General features: G+C 40.0%; 1 protein-coding gene across 2 annotated transcripts in view; it reads right to left on the bottom strand.

Annotated features, from left to right (window-relative positions):
• The window catches only part of MSL2 (MSL complex subunit 2), a 36189-nt gene extending 17143 nt beyond the window's left edge, over window positions 1-19046 (bottom strand). Inside the window, exon 1 of one of the 2 annotated variants that reach the window (XM_045503558.1) lies at window positions 17628-19046. In XM_045503558.1, coding sequence (XP_045359514.1) covers window positions 17628-17769 — 142 coding nt within the window. In that variant the 5' untranslated portion in view covers window positions 17770-19046. The remainder of the gene's footprint in view (window positions 1-17627) is intronic. The other variant, XM_045503559.1, reaches the window with a different exon arrangement.
• Window positions 19047-19413: the final 367 nt, after the last annotated feature.

Here is a 19413-nt window from a genome sequence, read left to right as displayed (position 1 = left end):
TGGATGCTCAACAATAGTTTTGTGAGGGTCAGGAAATCCTTACTGCACAGAAACTGAGGCTACAAGAGTCCTGTCTGGATTCTCTACACACCAACTTCAATTTCTAATGAAGTTCAATTTCTAAAGTTAAGCTTAAATGTTCCAAGTGGGGGCACCTGGGTGGCGCAGTCGGTTAAGCGTCCGACTTCAGCCAGGTCACGATCTCGCGGTCCGGGAGTTCGAGCCCCGCGTCAGGCTCTGGGCTGATGGCTCAGAGCCTGGAGCCTGTTTCCGATTCTGTGTCTCCCTCTCTCTCTGCCCCTCCCCCGTTCATGCTCTGTCTCTCTCTGTCCCAAAAATAAATAAATAAAAAACGTTGGAAAAAAAAAAAAAAAAAAAAAATGTTCCAAGTGAACACATATGCTATATAAAGCATTGCACTATGTTCCTACAAAGAGATTCCAACAAAAAAGCTTAGTCTACGTACCAGTCTAAGAAGTTACAACATTAGAAACCTTAAATGAAGATTCTGTGTATACATTAAATGTGTACAAACATATAACCTATCATACAAAATAAGTAAATACATACATATTAAACTACTATCATTAAAATGAGATAGTCCAGCCTACATTCAGTCTCCAAAAGCAGTATTAATGTACACGTAAGGAGTGGGAAAATACACTTCTAACCAGTGTCAAAAGTCTGACATAAGGTCTCAATAATCCTTCCATAATCCAACTCACTGACCTAAATATCCCCATTCTTCACCTTTGCCAAAGAGTTAACTTTTTAGGCTACCTTCATTTAAGAAAGCATTTCTCTTTCCTCAATCCATTAAACAATTTCTGAGGCCCAGCTACATGACACTTACTGTGATAGATAGAGCCTACCACTCCCATTTAAAAAGGGATTCTATGACCTTTTTTTACATCTCTGAATTACAGCACCAAAATTACACTCCAAAACTAAAGATGTAAAGAATGTTTTCAAAACAATAACTAGTAGAAACATACAAGGAAATAATCTCTGGATTCAGTTAAGAACAAAAATGACAACACCATAAGAAGATCATACATATCACTTAACAAATGAACACAAACGAATTAACTGTTTTGGACAATTAAAACTGTTCTTAAAGCCAGTTTTTAGTCTTGCAAAAAAAAAAAAACCTGTGCCAAATATAGTTTTGCAGGCTTATGTTGAAGCCTAAACCTCTTAAAAATCTTTTCATTAGGCAAAATTCATAAGCATGACTTGCTACTATAAAGAATAATGAGCTCAAGTCAAAGAGAAATGAATTTCAGATCACAGAACAACTCTCCTAAGAAGACAGCACTATTTTCCTCTTGGTAGAGACTCCTAATCCAGGTCTGTTTTTCTTAAGTCTTTGACTGAAGACTGAACAGCACTTAAAAAATAGGTTCTCTTACACTTCGACACGTTTATTTTAGTAGTAAACCAAAAAGCAAATATATGCCTCAAAATATCAACAGGTTAATAAAATAACAAACTAAGGTTTCAAAAAAAATATTAGTTCTCTTATTCAAGCAGCCACACCCATTAGCTCCCTAGTATGACAAAAAAATATGCATTTTAACTAAAGATAGGAAGGAAAGAATATGACACATATGCATAAATCACTAAAAATGGTGATACAGAGTAGAGTATCTTGGCCAATAATTATAAACTTGACCAATTATTATAAAGTTTATTACCACAATTATATCATTTTAAGTAAGTACTACTACAATGACACCAATGACAGCTAAACATGTATGCCAAGAAAGCAAGCAGTGGGGTGAAAAAGAAAAATCTATTTCCGGTTTGGGGAAAGGAATAAAACTAGTTTGCTGTGAAATGAAAACTAACAGTCAAATTTTAAAAGAATGAACATTACTCAAGCCAAGCTCTTCACCAAATATCTGAGTGGTCAAACTTCAGAATTTCTTTAACTTTTATGTCTTTGGTTAACCTAAAACTATGAAAAAATACTTTCTGATACTCTTGGTGATGTCAATAGTTTTTATACAAGGTAAGCTTCACCAGCCAACTACTATCATAAACCAAAAAAAACCCAAACACACCACAGATTATTAAATGAATGATGTATAACCACTCAGACCCACAACATATTCATAAACTCAAATTATACCTCATTTCATATTCTATTAAGATAAGTGATGTCTGACATTCTCTTTTAATTTTTAATAATTACACGAGAGATTTTTATAGTGTTTTGCAGTTACAGAGCACTCTGGTAATATTCCACTATTTTCATATTTTAGCAAAGCAATGATGGTCTTTTATTAACTTATACCAGTAAGAACACAGGCTGGTCAATTAGTCACAATTAAGTTGATCAACCAAACATTAACCAAATTAGTCAATATAAATCTAGATCCAAATTCCTCAAACTAGTGTTCCACTGAACCAGAAGACATAAAGAGGTTTATCTTAATAACCCTTGGAGAGTATTCCCAAAATATGTTAGTGTCTTAAAACTGAATACTATCAAGAAACAGCATTGTTACTTTTTTTTAAAGTGCACCTATTAACTGGACATGAAGAGTATTCCAATACATACTACTGTCATCCAGGGGTTAATACTAGAATCACCTATGTGGCCTACTCCAGAATTTCTGGAGAAGCTGCCCCGGAATATACATTTTTTTAAAAAACGTTTATTTATTTATTTTGAGAGAGACCGAGAACACGAGCAAGAGAGGAGCAGAGAGAAGAATTCCAAACAGGCTCCACACTGTCAGCACAGAGCCCCAAGTGGGGATCGATCTCACTAACCCTGAGATCATGACCTGAGCCAAAATTGAGTCAGATGCTTAACTGACTGAGCCACCCAGGAACCCCAGGAATGTACATTTTTAAAATCTTCTCAAGTAATTTCCTGTACACAAACAGAATTGGGAACTACTAAATACTTTCACCTTTTTTGCCTTAATGCCATCTTTCACAGTAACAAGAATTTGGGAGGATTTGTTCTAATCATTTAAGTAGGAAATCTGATGGAAGTAATTTTGGGGCAAAAAAGTTTTAATCAGGATTTTAGTAAAGACTATACTATGAAGTTCATTTTAAGAAAACCTACAAATTCTTAACTTCTAACAAAGGCTACATCCTGTTTTATTTAAATTGTGTTACAAAATGCATTTGGGTGACATTTCTACTCTAAAATGATTTGTCTATAAACTCATGAATGTTGAAAACATATGTTAAAATTGAATACATTATACAAGGATAAAACTAAGAATGTGACTTAGTGTTTGGAATTCTTGTATTTTTTACTAAAAATATTTTTTAACCATTTCTGTGTTTTGTCACTAAGTGGTGAATTAAGAGTGACTTCAGATTGGTATTTGCTAACACTTCAAATAACACACTTCAAGTGTAAGTAATTCTTATTCTCTAAAAATAAAAGGCCACACTGCATATCACTACATTTTCTTTTAACATTGCTTTTTGAGTAATTACCAATACAATGTCTATATTATATGCAGGATATTAGAACACAATTAAAAGAGCATGAATAATAATTATGAAGCAAATATTTAGAATCAATATTTTTATGCTCCTTACCCAGTATTTCAATACCAACTTAATTTTTTCTTAATGTTTCTGGTCCCTAACCAGTGGCCCATTGAATGGATATAGGAAGAATTAAAAGAACTAAAATAGTATGACTAAGAGATAACAAAATAATATGACTAACAATTTAAAATACGCATAGCAGATGAGATGGAAGGATTCCAGAGAATCGTTAACTGGTTATGGCACCACTATTTGGTCCAGTATTCACCTGGCATCTCCTCAACTGCCTTATTTTAAAGGAATAAAAACAGTTAAACCACTTCTTTTTTATTTTTTTTTTTTTTTAAGCTTTCCATTTGGACACAGTGATGGGTAAACCATGTAAGCACACCTTCTTTTTTTTTTTTTTAAACATTTATTTATTATTGAGAGACACAGAGAGACAGAGCATGAGCAGGGGAGGGGCAGAGAGGGAGAGGGAGACACAGAATCTGAAGCACGCTCCAGGCTCCAAGCTGTCAGCACAGAGCCCAATGCGGGGCTTGAGCCCACAAACAGCAAGATCATGACCTGAGCCAAAGTCGGATGCTTAACTGACTGAGCCACCCAGGCGCCCTGAAACACTTCTTTTTTAAATATCAGAAACCTTTTAATACACGAACATTGTGGAACACTTTGTTGAATCCAATTCACTAACACAGATTTGGGGAAATTGTTCTATAAGCATACAGTGGTGAGCTCCAGTGATCTGTTCATAACCCCATCCAGCTAAATGTCTTAAAACCAAAACTTGAGGGGTGCCTGGGTGGCTCAGTCAGTTAAGTGTCCAACTTTGGCTCAGGTCAGGACAGGTCAGAGCCTGGAGCCTGCTTCAGATTCTGTGTCTCCCTCTCTGCCCCTCCCCTGTTCAAGTTGTCTCTCTCTCAAAAATGAATAAACATTAAAAAATGAAAATAAGAAAGTAAATAAAATCTTGAAATGAAACGAGTGAAGGCACCTTTCAATGCTCATGAACAATCCAAGTTCTCTTATTGTAATAGCACTGTCCAGTAGAACTTTTATGCAATGATAGGAAATGTTTTATATCTGCAACATTCAGTGAGGTAACCATTACCTACATGTAGCTACTGAGCACTTTAGATGTAAGCTAACTATAACTAAGAACTGCATCAACTAAATTTAATTAAAATTTACACCATCACAACAGCTGGTGGCTGCTATATGGGACAGCATTAAGTTTAGAATATAATCTCTTTTCAGACAAAATGGAATATTTAGATTTATTCTTCTACCTGAAGTAACAAAAAGCTGAACACAACAATGGTTTTCAGATACTGGGCAACAGAACAGTTATGGTGAGAGGGTGAACAAACAAGCTGAGCCATACAACTGCCCCAGCTTGCTGCCTGGAGCACTTTCAAGCCACAGAGCAAGGAGGAAAAACCCAGACAAGCCTCATGGTCTCCCTGAAGTGAGAGAACAGAGCTGGAAGGACAAGACACCTTGACTCCTGCAGGCAGAGTACTAGAGATGAGAGATGCACAGTGAAAGAGCACTAGAGATTTATAGAAGGTCTTTCTTTTTTAAATTCCAGTTAGTTAAAATGCAGTGTAGTATTAGTTTCAGGTGTACAATACAGTGATTCAGCATTTCCATACATCACCAGGTGCTCATCACAAATCACTCCTAAATCACCATCCTTCCACTTGCCCCCCTTCTGGTAACCATCAGGTTGTTCTCTATAGATAAGAGTTATACAAGATCTCTTTCAAGTCTTTAGCTGAGTACTAACGAGCACATTTGTATGAGGAAACTACCTCAGGCTGAAGAACCCCCAGAAAGGAGCAAAAAGGACAATGCCTATAACTCATAGGCAGCACCTATTTGCATCACCCAGAGTGAGAAAACTCATAATTCACAAGGGATCAGAGAGAGTACAGACGGTTCTTGTCTCAGTAGTATGAAAAAAAAATTAACCCCCGAAGGCTGCTTAAAAACAAGTCTCAAAAGGATCAAACTCTTTCCAAGTAATTTAACCTTATCCCAAGAACAAAGCTCATCCCAAGAATAAAGAACAGTTACAATAGAAAAATATCCATCAGTAAGGTAAAATTTTAACAAGGTAAAATTTGTAGTATCTGGCTTTGAATCAAAATTAACTGGCCACGCAAAAAAGTAGGAAAATATGACCCATAATGAGCAGAAAAATCAATAAACAGCAAACCTAGAAGTAACAGGTGACAGAATTAATAAAAACAGAATATTAAAAATTATATAACCATGTTCCACATATTCAAAATTGTTTTATGTACCTAAAAACAAAGTTTCAAAATACATGAAGCAAAAACTTATGAAACTCCAAACTGACAAATCCATAATTATAGAGATTTCCAACACCTCTCAAAAATGGACAAAATACAAATCCGTAAGGATACAGAAGATATGGACAACACTATAACCAACTTGTGAAAATGTCTTAATTGTTCTGAAATACTATGAACCAACAAATGTCCTCTGACTGCATAAGATAAAGCAGTCTTGATTCTGATCCAGGTAAGGTTTCACAAAATAATTCAAGATCACAACATCAGAATTCGATGGCTCAAGATAGTATCTAGGGCACAATACACCTTACAAAATCCTCCATTCCTGAGGATTAAGAATCCTAATGCCTATAGCGACAAGCATGCAAAGTTAAAAAAAAATAAATGCAACAAAAGTTAGGTGAGACCAAGGGTAAACTGGATAGGACAAACCTCCAACCCCCAAGACAAACCCCCTCTCAACTACAGCCAGTGATGCCATGCCACAAGGTATCCACTGCTGCCAGACTTTACAATTTTCCAGGAGATACCTAAAATTTGGGGTTTTAAGTGAACTCTAGATTTTAAAACGTTGGCCACCAACTCTATAAATTTTTAGCCAAGCTAAAAAATGTCTGGGAGCCAAGTTCACAACCAAATCTCTGCTCTACTCCAACAACTTCATCTTACAAATGAAAAAGAGAAATTAAATAATTCGCCCAACAACTTCATCTTACAAATGAGAAAGAAATTAAATAATTTGTCCAAATTGTCAAAGTAGATAATGCCATCTAACCACCTCCAAAATACTATGGGCATGGACACCAAAATCCACACTTTCAGAGGAAACAGAAACCAGGATGCTTCCAGGACAGGTAATTTAGTGATGCTTTAACTTCTCAGGAAAAACACGAAAAATGTCTTCAGTCAGTTAAGCATCTGACTCTTGATTTCCGCTCAGGTCATGATCTCACGGTGAGTTCAAGCCCCACGTTAGTATGGAGTCTGCTTGGGATTCTCTCTCCTACTCCTCCCCCAATTGCACTCTTCTCAAAAACAAAACAAAACAAAACAAAACCATCTTCCAAACAGTTGAAGGTCAAAATTTTATCAAAGACTTCCTGAATTGTTCCAGAGAACAAAAAAAATCAGTGGGAAACAATTATAAAAAAGGAGGCTTGGGAAAATGGAAGGAAGAACTTTCTAAAAAGAAAGTTCTTTTTAAAAGTTGTCAATGATATAGTTATTTCATAGAACAGAATTTAATTCAGCTCCCTACCCTAGAGGTATTCAAGAAAAGCCTTGGATGAACTTTCAAGAATATTACAGAAAAGATTATTTGATGTGAAAAAATGGCTGTATGATTTGTGGTCCTTTCTGCCTAAAGCTTTGTAAATTGTCATCATGAAGAGCAACCTAGTAATATCTTCCTTGTGTGACCGATGTAAAAATTGAGCTGGTTGGGGCACCTGGGTGGCGCAGTCGGTTAAGCGTCCGACTTCAGCCAGGTCACGATCTCGCGTTCCGGGAGTTCGAGCCCCGCGTCAGGCTCTGAGCTGATGGCTCAGAGCCTGGAGCCTGCTTCCGATTCTGTGTCTCCTTCTCTCTCTGCCCCTCCCCCCTTCATGCTCTGTCTCTCTCTGTCTCAAAAATAAATAAACGTTAAAAAAAAAAATTTTTTTTTAAAAATTGAGCTGGGGGGGCGCCTGGGTGGCGCAGTCGGTTAAGCGTCCGACTTCAGCCAGGTCACGATCTCGCGGTCTGTGAGTTCGAGCCCCGCGTCGGGCTCTGGGCTGATGGCTCAGAGCCTGGAGCCTGTTTCCGATTCTGTGTCTCCCTCTCTCTCTGCCCCTCCCCCGTTCATGCTCTGTCTCTCTCTGTCCCAAAAATAAATAAACGTTGAAAAAAAAAAAAAAAATTAAAAAATTGAGCTGGTAAGCTCAATGACACCATAAAGGGATCCCTCAGACAGCCCACAGCTTCTGATGAGTAGGACATCATATGTCATACCCTGAATATGTTCAGTCACAGGCCGGACAACCAAGTGATTAACTGTAAAGGGTATTCAGAAATCACAAGGATGCCTGAATTGGAATGCTCCCTTCTAATCCTAGATTTCTATATTATATCTGGCCAGAGTCCCAAATTTCACATCAAGTAGACATTTACATTTCAAAGGAACAGCATTTAGCAAGATTGACTAGGTTATACACTAGACCACCCACCCATACTTTAGGTATGCCTTTAATGGTTATACAAAAAATTTCAAAACCACTAAGGTTTGCCAGAAAATATTATTTCCAAATTTGAGACCAGACATCATTTTAAGTGCACATTTTCTGTGTGTTTTAATAAAGAAAATGGACAAAGGCTGACAGCTAAAGTCAGCAACACAAAACACAAAAGCTAGAAAATTATATTAAAAAAACTGAGGGGCACCTGGGTGGCTCAGTTGGTTAAGCATCTGACTTTGGCTCAGGTCATGATCTCATGAGCCCTGCATCAGGCTCTGTGAGGACAGCTCAGAGCCTGGATCTTGCTTCAGATTCTGTGTCTCCCTCTCTCTCTGCCACTTGCACTCTGTCTCTCAAAAATGAATAAGCAGTAAAAAATAAAATAAAAATAAAAGACAAAAACTTGAGAAAACCAGATATTCTAACTTCAAAAATTCAAAGTATCTGGAGTAGAAAGGCAATGAATGAAAATAATTCTGCTGAAATATTATGAACTGAGAGCAAATGAAAGATAAGGTATATAGGAATTAATGTAAAATTTTATCTAAATTAATTTCCTGATAAGGGAACAAAATATTAATCTTTAAAAGAGAAAAGTCAAAGGTGATAGTTGGGCACGGGAAAATGAGAAACTAGAATAAAATTTTGAAATATCACTTTTTAAAATAAAAGATAAAATTTAGAAAGTACATCAAAACTCACAAAACCTCCAATTAATCATATATAAAAGTAGCCGAGTGGACTCTTGAGAGAAGCCAGTATAATAAGGCATTAGCCAATTATTAGTCATGCTATGCATGCACAAAGAAAACAAAGAATGCAAAAAAAGGAGGACAGGATGTTATAATTAATCTGAGAATGACAACCAAACCCTCAAATCTCAGAAGGTATGCTGTTTTACTATATCAAACATATAAAACTATTTTCAAAATCAACGTTTCCAACAAAAATAACATAAAAACAGGGAGGGGGACAAAACATAAGAGACTCTTAAATATGGAGAACAGAGGGTTACTGGAGGGGTTGTGGGATGGAGGATGGGCTAAATGGGTAAGGGCATTAAGGAATCTACTCCTGAAATCATTATTGCACTATATGCTAATTTGGATGTAAATTTACAAAAAAAAAAAAATTAAATTAAAAATTCTGAACAGACAAAAATCAACAAAAAAGGGCACAAAATAAAAAGATTATAAAACAAATACATTGTATTTCTATCCTTTCCTAATTTCCAATACTTCTTTATAACCCCAATCCCCAGGGACCATCATATTATTCAACAATGTCTCATCCTTCTCAGGCCCACACCTAATCCACTCTAATTCCTATCCTACCTGCAACCTCTCCCAAACACCTGACCAAAATCCTGTATCAAACTGCTAAATCCCTGAAGAATATTTTATTAGGTTGTCTTTATATTATTCCAAACCAGCCTATCTAAATACTTCATGTCCTTCCAAAATCAATGTCCTTCCTGACTTCACTTCTGATATCTAAGCTACCTTTGCCTCCTTTAATCTTTCCCAAGCATCTGTATTAAACTGCCAGATTTTGTCAGTTCTTCAATACAATTCAGGGCATTTTATCAGGTGTTATGTGAAAGCACTGTGCTAAACATTGTAAATTTGAGGGTGGAAAATGTACTCATTTCATCTATTCACAGTAAAATATGCCTAACCATAGCAAAGTATAATACATACAGAACAAAGAATTCAAATGTTATGATAACCATAGCCATAATTATCTGATGTTGTTCCTTTTCCACTCCCACCACTATTCAGGCTTCTATCTAATACAAATACATCTGTTATCCTTCGTAAATGAAAGTTTCACCATACTCTAATAATCAATACCGTATTCTACCCCCAAATTAATCTTTCCTAAACCAATTTTTTTTATTGCTTGTTGATTTTTGAGGGAGACAGAGTGCAAGTGGGGGAGGGGCAGAGAGAGAGGGAGACACAGGATCTGAAGCAGGATCCAGGCTCTGAGCTGTCAGCGACAGAGCCCCACGCAGGGCTCAAACCTGTGACCCTCAAAATCATGACCTGAGCTGAGGTCTGACACTTTACAGACTGAGCCACCCAGGCACCCATCCCAAAACAGAATTTCAAACACAACACTCTCTTTTTAAAATGCCATCTCACAGGCACCTGGGTGGCTCAGTCAGTTAAGCGTCTGACTTAGCTCAGGTCATCATCTCACGGTCTGTGGGTTCGAGCCCCACGTCGGGCTCTGTCCTGACAGCTCAGAGCCTGGAGCCTGCTTCGGATCCCGTGTCTCTCTCTTCCCCTCCCCTGCTCACACCCTGTCTCTCTCTCTAAAATAAACATTAAAAAAACATTTTTTTTTAAATGGTGTTTCTCAAATGCTTACAATAGTGATTTGCAAAACCCCCTCCCCATATCAAGACGGTGAAGGTAAAACACAGATTACAAGAACCTGCTCACAGAGTTCAAATTCAATTAGTCTGATATGATAACTTGGAATCTGGATTTTATGGAGCCCTTTAGGTGATTTGATTTAGGTGGCCCACAGAGCATATTTTGGGGGGTATCAGGGCTCATCAAACAAAGACCCCTGAGTCTCAACAAACAGGGCAAGGTCTCTCCTACAAGAATTCCAACTACAGATAAACTTGACTTTCTGCAGTCAACTGTTCTCTCCCTCTAACCTTGCTGAAAATGTCCACCAATTTCACCACTCTTCTTGGCCCATATCTCAAGCTCCATACTTTCTAGATCTCACCAAACTGAAACAATTTCTACTGCCTAATTCTACAGTACTGTACTGCTTGTCTTGAACCATTATTTAAACTACTATTTATTAACACTTCAGGTGGTTATGTCATACGACAATGAACTGTGGATCAAACCTCTTTTCATCTCTTTCAGCATCTGGAACACACTTAGAAGGACTCAGAAGTCCTTTCCCCAAGGCAATTTCATTTTGCATAAACATACCTAAGTAGGAATGAATAAATGAACTAGTTTTTAAAATACCAAAAGGGAAAACTATAGAAAGGAGATTTTTATTAGAAAAAGAAAACAGTTAAATAAATATATCTGGAATAAAAGTATATCTATCTGCCAAGACAAATTAGTAAATATTGTTCTTCCTTATCAACCTACCAAATAAATGCTCCATAAAGAACTTAAGTCCCAAGAAAAAAAACTGGTAAACCACATTCTGCTTAACACCAATCAGGTATGTTTAAAGTCTGACCCAAACAGGTATTCAAAAAACAAGTTACATGGAGGAAAAAATTCACTTGTGATTAATTTCTGAAACTTTTACACATGCAACAAAAGCTAACTTACAAATGTTCTATTATGATGCTTGAGATTTTGGCATAAGTGACTCTAGCACAACACTTCGGCAGTAATTGTTGGTCTACTCATCTGTCTTCTCCGTAACAATGAGTAACATGGGTAATAACGATGTGTCTTATTCATCTTACTATTCCAGCACTTTGAACAGGTAATTAATAAAGATGTAATGAGTTATCTTTTCAAGATAAAAAATGATAGTGATTTTCCAAAAATAACACTAATGGCCCACAAGCATATCAAAGGATAATCAACATCACTAGAAAAATGGAAGTCAAAACCACCACGATATCACCTCACGCCCATTAAAATGGCTACTATTAAAAAAAAAAAAAAAGTGGGAGTGCCTGGATGGCTCAGTCAGTGTCTCATGCTCTCTCTCTGCCCCTCCCCCCACCTGTGTTGTCTGTCTCTCTCTCTCTCTCTCTGTAATAAATTTAATTTTTTTTTTTTTTTTACAAAGTGCTGGCAAGGATATGGAGAAATTGGAACCCATGTACTATTGGTGGGATTGTAAAATGATGCAACAACTATGGAAAACAGGAGGTTCCTCAAAAATATTAAAATGGAAATATTATATACACAATCCAACCATCCCATGTCTGGGTATATACCCAAAAGAACTGAAAGCAGGGTCTTGAGAGTTGTTTGCACTCCCATGTTCACAGCAACATATTCACAAGAGCCAAAAGGTGGAAACAACCCAAAAGTCCATTGACTGATGAATGGATAAACAATTGTGGTATACACATACAATGGAACATTAGTCAGCCTTAAAAAAAGGAAAATCCTTGGGGCGCCTGGATGGCTCAGTCAGTTAAGCATCAGACTTCAGCTCAGGTCTGATCTCATTCTGATCTCTGAACCATTCATGAGTTCAAGCCTGGTATCCAGCTTTGTGCTGACAGCTCACAGCCTGGAGTCTGCTTCAGATTCTGTGTCTCCCTCTCTCTCCAACCCTCCCCCATTCGCACTCTCGTGTGTGTCTCTCTCTCAAAAATAAACAAACAGGGGCGCATGGATGGCTCAGTCGGTTGAGCGTCCGACTTCAGCTCAGGTCATGATCTCGCAGTCTGTGAGTTTGAGCCCCAAGTCGGGCTCCGTGCTGACAACTCAGAGCCTGGAGCCTGCTTCGCATTCTGTGTCTCCCTCTCTCTCTGCCCCACCCCCGTTCATTCTCTCTCTCTCTCTCTCAAAAACAAACAAACATTAAATAAATAAGTAAACAAACAAACATAAAAAAATTAGGGGCGCTTGGGTGGCTCAGTCGGTTAGGCGTCTAACTTCGGCTCAGGTCAGGATCTCATGGTTCGTGGGTTCGAGCCCCACATCAGGCTCTATGCTGACAGCTCAGAGACTGGAGCCTGCTTCAGATTCTGTGTCTTCCTCTCTCTCTGCCCCTCTCCCATTCATGATGTGCCTCTCAAAAATAAATAAACGTAAAAAAAAAATTTTTTTTTTTAATTAAAAAAAGGAAAATCCTTACACATGCTGTATGATGGATGAAACTTCAGGACACTATATTAGTCAATCACAAAAAGACAAATACCGTATGATTCCATTAATATAAAGTACCTAGAGTAGCCAAATTCAGAGAGACAAAAAGTAGAACGGTGGTTACCAGGGGCTGCAGAGGAGGGTAGTTAGTTGATGAATACAGAGTTTCAGATTTGCAAGATGAAAAAGTTCTGGAATTCTGTTTCACAACAACATAAATTTACTTAGTGTTATAGAACTGTACATTTTAAAATGGTTAAGATGATAAACTCTACACATTCATTACAATCAAAAATTTTAATTACACTGACTTTAAGTACAATAAAAATAAATTCTTACGTATCAAAGAACTAATGCTTGAAAATATGTAAATATAAAACAGCATAAGATCTATGTATAATTATTGAAATGGCTTTTTAATTTAGCTTCCACCTAAGAGATAAGCAGCTTAAAAATAAAATATAAATAGCTTAAAATAAGTCACTCTGGAGGCACCCGAGTGACTCAGTCAGTTAAGCATCCAACTCTTAATTTCAGCTTAGGTCATTATCTCACAGTTCATGGGATCAAGTCCCTAGTGGGGCTCCACATTGACAGCACGGAGGCTGCTTGGGATGCTCTCTCCCCCTTTCTCTCTCCCCCTCCCCTGCTCCACTCAAAATAAATCTCTCTCCCCCAAGATAAATAAGTAAACATTAAAAAAAACAAAAAATCACTCCAAGCTGTATGTTTAAATTTCACTGTAGAAGATTCTTGCTAATTATAAATTGTATGCTCAGCCAAAAAGTATTTCTGGTAAAAGAAGACAATTCTGTAACTGAAAAATATTCTTGGGATCATCTACTACACTAATTATAATGTGGGTCCACAAACAATGGCAAAGGAGAATAGTAAGGAAAATTAAAAGTAGTTTTTCATAAAACTAATCTACTTAATTTTAAGGTATATACTTTATTCTGAGACCACATCTCCCCTACTCTGAAACTTTCTTTTGAATGCTAATTTCATCCATTCAACAAAAACGTGTTGAGCCAGTAACTCTCAGGTGCAATGCTGTTAAACTGAACAATAGAAGCAAGGTGCTCACCCTCAGGGAACTATCTCCTTTCTAGTGGAAAATAAGAATAGCAATTGTAAAAGATGATAGGGTTTTAAGTCTTTAACACTCAAAACAAAAACCTGGTCAGCGTAAGTAACCCTATGTCAGTGGGAAACACTAATCTATAGCCCCCTTCCATTTTATAAATGAGAACCTGGATGCCCAAAAGGTTTCACAATTTCAATAAATCCAAAGCCAAAACCACCTTGTTTCTAGACTCTAAAACACCAAACTATCCATGTGAGTGAGTAGAGATTCAAACATGATTATTTACAGGACTCCAAATATCTCGGACTAATATTTTTCTACTTACTGTGTCCTTCCAATTCTAAGAGGATTTGATTCTATATACCAACCTTGTATTATTTGTGGACTTACAAGTTTAATGAAAAACTTAAAATCCCTAGGGCAGAATTTATCAAATCTCGTGCCAGCAAAAGAAATTCTACTTTCTGATAAATGATAAAGCCAAGTCCAACACTGTAGAACAAGGGGAAAGAAGAGACACAAAAATAGCATCCACAGTAATAATGTCTTGGTCACTGTTTCTTTGGCCTAGAAAGTACAGTAATTCTCTGGAGCACTGCTATCCCATTCACTAGAAGCTTCAGACAGTTTAAATACACAAAGGAACTGAAAAACAAATAGTGATAATCAGCTAATTAACATTTCAAAGTACCACAATAACAAAACTTGCAGTTTCAGTGAATAATCTAGGTTTGACAATAACTGACCTGACAATACAGTCTCTTCCCTCACCTCCTCCTACCTTTCTCTAGTTCTGTACAAGGGTGGAATACTAAGCTTATAATACGTGCCAGACAACAAGTCCATAGGCTTGTTCTCATGGGTTCAAAAAGTTTTTCTCCACTTAAAAATAAACCCATGTATAATACAAATTTGGGGGAAAAACTTGAAGGTGTAACTATCCCCTTTCATAAAGGAAACTGAGCCACAAAGTTAGAGACTTCCCCACACAGTAAGTAGAAGAGCCAAGATATGAACCTAACTGCAAAGTTTGTAGGACTCTCATTTTGTTCCCGAATCTGTCATAAACACAAGTGCCTGGATAGGAGAGAGTGGATGAGGCAGGTGAAACACAAAAATGTACAAAAATAATATTTTTCCCTGAGATATCAGAAGAATTAGATACAAAAACTGCACTGGAAGAGTTCTAAGTGCTTTTATGACTGGAACAAAGGGTTACAGAGGTTCAAAGGACAAACGACTTTTTGCTTGCAGTGAGCAAGGAAGAATTCAGTGAAGAGGGAGGAAATTGAGGAGTTAGACCACAGAGGAAAAAAAAAGTGTATTTTAGGCAGAAGAAACTTCAGAGAACAAAAGCGGGGTAAAGAGGAGGAAGACATAGGGCATTTATGTTTAGAAAAAGCAAAACAGCCTGGCTGAAGCACAGAAATTATCTAAGAGAGCAGTTAAATGTAAGGCTGAAAAGGTAAGACTAGGTCAGACTTCAGACAACCTGGTGAAACTCCCTATTTACAGTACCAGGATATAATTAAACTTTTACGTATTTGTTATCTTCATGAAATAATACACATGGCCTATTAACTTGAATGAATTTATGCTTTTCAGCTAAGAAAAGGAATCTAGGACAGCACCTGATACAAGATGATTAAATGCTGGATCTGAATTCAAATAACCGATTTTTTTCTTCCTATCTCCTGACAACTAGAGACTTATGGGGGGGGGGGGGGGTCAGAGAAGGCAGGCTGAACCTACACCCAGATTGCTGAAATTTATGGCATCTACTCAATATAACTGGGGAAAAAATAGAACCCACAAACCTTTTCCATAGGAAAGCTTGAAGAGAAAGAAATAATGACCAAAAAATCCCCCTCAGATTGACAAGACTAGCTTAAAAGAAAAATAAAGCTGCAATTGGATTTTTTTAAAGTAGCTTTATCTTTAATTTCATGATTTAAAATCCAAGCTACAGTTTGGAAAAATGTTCATTTAGACCACAACTATCCTGAAGCAACTGATAAGAAATTAAAATTCCAAACACCTACTCGATTCAAAACTACCACTTCCCCCTTAGAGGGTTAAGTCCCATCCCCCTAATAAAAAGGAGACCTACTAGATCTTTAAGTGTTACCTGGATAATGATATCACTCTCTATTGCTGTTCTAACAGGCCAGGGTGGGCTACCCTTTGCCCTCTCTTTCCCATACAAGAGTAGCGAACCCCGCAAAAGGAAAGGAAGTTATAGCAGCTCTATCTCCTCAGTTCAAAAACTATCAAAAGCTGTTAAGACATAAAAAGAAGCACTCCATAGAAAGTGGAAGTGGAGTGGAGGAGTACACTGAAACCAAGCAAATTCTTATTTATAAAATTTAAGTTGAAAGGAAACTTGGAATCTAGCCCAAAACTCTTATTTTACACGTTAAGAAACTGAGGCCCAAGGCAGTGGTGATTTGCCCAAGGCAAACGCTTCCCTATAAAGGTGTTAAGTGTCTGTTACCAGTCACAGTAGCACTTAATCACATCCTAACAGTTACTTAAACGTTTATGAGATTAAGTACCTGGGGTGCAAAAAACACAATCTTCATCTCCTCTGCATCCCCTTCAGTGCCTTGCCCCATGCCCCAGAGCTATTCAGAAAATCCTGAAGAATTCTCAAATGAATACCATGTCCTCTTTCTGATACCATAGCTACAAAATTTATTTTATCTAATATAAAGTGAAAGGCTGAAATGCTTAATCAAGTTCTGACTAAATGAGTGGATCAGCAAAACCTCAAAATTTGGGGCAGAATATGAAATGGAATATAGTACTGCTTCTTTTTTTTTCCTCTTTGATAGTTGCCACTTCCCTCGTATTAATGTTTTTAGTCCAGGTTTTATGAAAAACAACTATCATAGGTGCAAAATTAATCCAAATTATCAGCGCTTTTGAGACATTTCGATTTATTAAACAACTTAGCGTATCTTCATCTCTCAAAAATAATTTGAAAATATCCTACCCAGCACAAAATAATATTTTCGGGGGGGGGGGGGACCTAAAATAACGGTCTACCAGTCCACAACGTATTAAAACCACAAAACAGAAACACTCCTGTAAAAATCCCACCAGCTAAAGAGTACTATCAGTCTTCCTTGGCTCACTGCTTACCGTCAAACTGTCAAAGCATTTGTTGAAGAACACGGGGGAAAGTTCTGCACCGAGTTCACAGGCTGTGGATGCATCAGATTATACCACCACCCACACATAACACCAGTTTGGGGAAATGCAAACACGCCACATGTACATGTTTTAACCAGGCTTAACCACGTTTAACCAAGGTAGGTATTGTCACCTCTTGTATCAAAGGTTTAAAAAAGGCAGCAATATGCAAACATACTTCAACTCATTTATATCATCACCAGAAATGGCAAGGAATTGACCCGAGACGAATTAAACAGTTCTGAACCTTAAGGCCGCCGTACAAAACAGTTTAGAAGGGCTGTCTTTCTGAAAAGTCGGGCAAAAATCCTTTGACGAGTTTGAAAACTAATGACCATACACTAATGCACAAATAACAAAAGCTTAGTACAAACCACCATGCCACCAAACCGTTCTTGCTACCACTGCCCAGGTTTTCTAAAACAAGCACTGAAAGGAACAATAAAAAGCGTCTCACCGCAAACACAGCAAGAGAGGGACTGTCGGAAGTAAGGCAAGAGCCTGTTAATCTCTGTAAACGCCTTGGGGTCTCCGGGGTCGTAGTTGAGCACTAGGCGGCTCGCGGAAATGTAGAGAGCAGTAGCATTCACGGGGTTCATTGCAGACACTTCGACACCGATGGCTCCCGGTTGAAAAAAAATTCCGGATCCAACTTTGTAAGCAGCCAGGGAACAATGGCGAATTTGCAACAATTCGGAGGAAATCAGAGAAGAACCACTGGCCAAAGTAGTAACCAAAATCCGCGCAAGTTTGTGGAGCTGAAGCAGTACTCCCACACATGGGGCCTTGGCGCCCCTCCTCCGTCCCTGAGACTTGCAGACGAAAAAAAAAAAAAAAGAAAAAGAGAGAGAGAGAGAGAGAAAGCAAGGGAAACCAGCGTTCGAGTTTGTTCCAGTCAGCCTCGGGGCGAACGAAGAATGCAGCAGCTTCGGCGCTCGGGTCAGGACTCGGCGCTCAGTCTAGACCCGCGGCTCGGCGGGCGGCCTTCGCTGCATCTCCGGACACGGAGGCACCTCCTCAGGGCGAGCTGAGCGGGCGCGGGAGCAGGCCCCGGCCCGGTCCGAGGAGCGGGCACGCTTCTCACGCGCTGCAGCGTCCTTACTCCATCACAGCGCACGACGCAGAGGTAGGGGCGACCGCAAAGAGAACGGCTCGGGCGTCGGCTTCCTCAGTCTAGTGCACCAAGCCGCGGCGGCGGCGAACGTTGCAGTTGCGGCTGGCGGAGGCCGCCGCCGCTCTCTCCATATCGGACGCGGGGCCCGACTGCGCCTGGCTCTCCGCCCCGTCGGTTACAGCCCCGCGGTTCCCTGAGGTGGCGAAGCGGGCAGGAGAGTCCCCCACCCGCTAGGGGAGGGCCGGAGAGGAAGTGCGCGGGCCGGAGAGGCCGGCGGCGGCGGCAGCGGGAGGGGGCGGGGAGCAGGCCCGGCCGGGCCGCGGCGGCGCCCCTTGCTCCTCAGTCGCTCACTCCGAGGTCACCAGGCGCAAGCGCCGCCCCCTCACTGCCCAGCCATCTTCTCCGCGCCGCGCACACGGAGACCTCCGCCGCCAAGCACGACGGCCGCCGCCGCCCACGGCTCCCGCCCGGCCGCAACTAAGGCGAGCGCTCACACCGCCAGGCCCCGCCGCCGCCCAGAGCACACGGCAAGGCCCCGCCGCAGGCCCCTCCCCCCGTGCCTCGCCGCCCTCACCCTGACTCCACGCGCCAGTCTAACTCGGTAGGGCCCAGGCTGCTGCGGCCTTAATGAATCCCGCGGGCTGTGCGGCGCCTCAGGCCCTGCCGGCGACGACGACCGTTACCCCAACGGGCAAAGCCACTGTCATCCCCGAGACTCCCCCGCCGCCGTCGTCGCTAGCGCCCGCACGCATGCGCAAAACACACTCTCACCCCTCCCCCCGCCCTTCCCTTTCCCTTCGCTTCCCTTTTCCCCTGCTTCTCCTCTAAGAGCCCCCTCCACACCCTCCCAGAGCTACCGGCTCGCTCCGCGCATGCGCATTCCACTACCCAGCTCCGCTGCCTTTCGCCCTTACGCGTGCGCTTTGACCGCCCACCCAGAAAACCGGATAAACACAGCAGCCCGCTCACGCCAGCCCCTCCCGGCTGCCAATCCACCCTCGCCTCACTGCGCATGCCTGGCTCTCCACTTACGGCTCTTAGAACTGAGCATGCCCTCTGCAAGCCGCCTGTTCTCTCCGCCCCTCCCCCAAGCGCTCTCAAATTCCCTCTTAGGCGTGTGGGCTGGGGT

This window comes from Leopardus geoffroyi, chromosome C2 (genome assembly GCF_018350155.1).
Source record: "Leopardus geoffroyi isolate Oge1 chromosome C2, O.geoffroyi_Oge1_pat1.0, whole genome shotgun sequence".
In the NCBI taxonomy this organism is placed as follows: Eukaryota; Metazoa; Chordata; class Mammalia; order Carnivora; family Felidae; genus Leopardus; species Leopardus geoffroyi.
The sequence above is the reverse complement of the archived record's forward strand: the minus strand, read 5'-3'. Positions and strand labels throughout refer to the sequence as shown.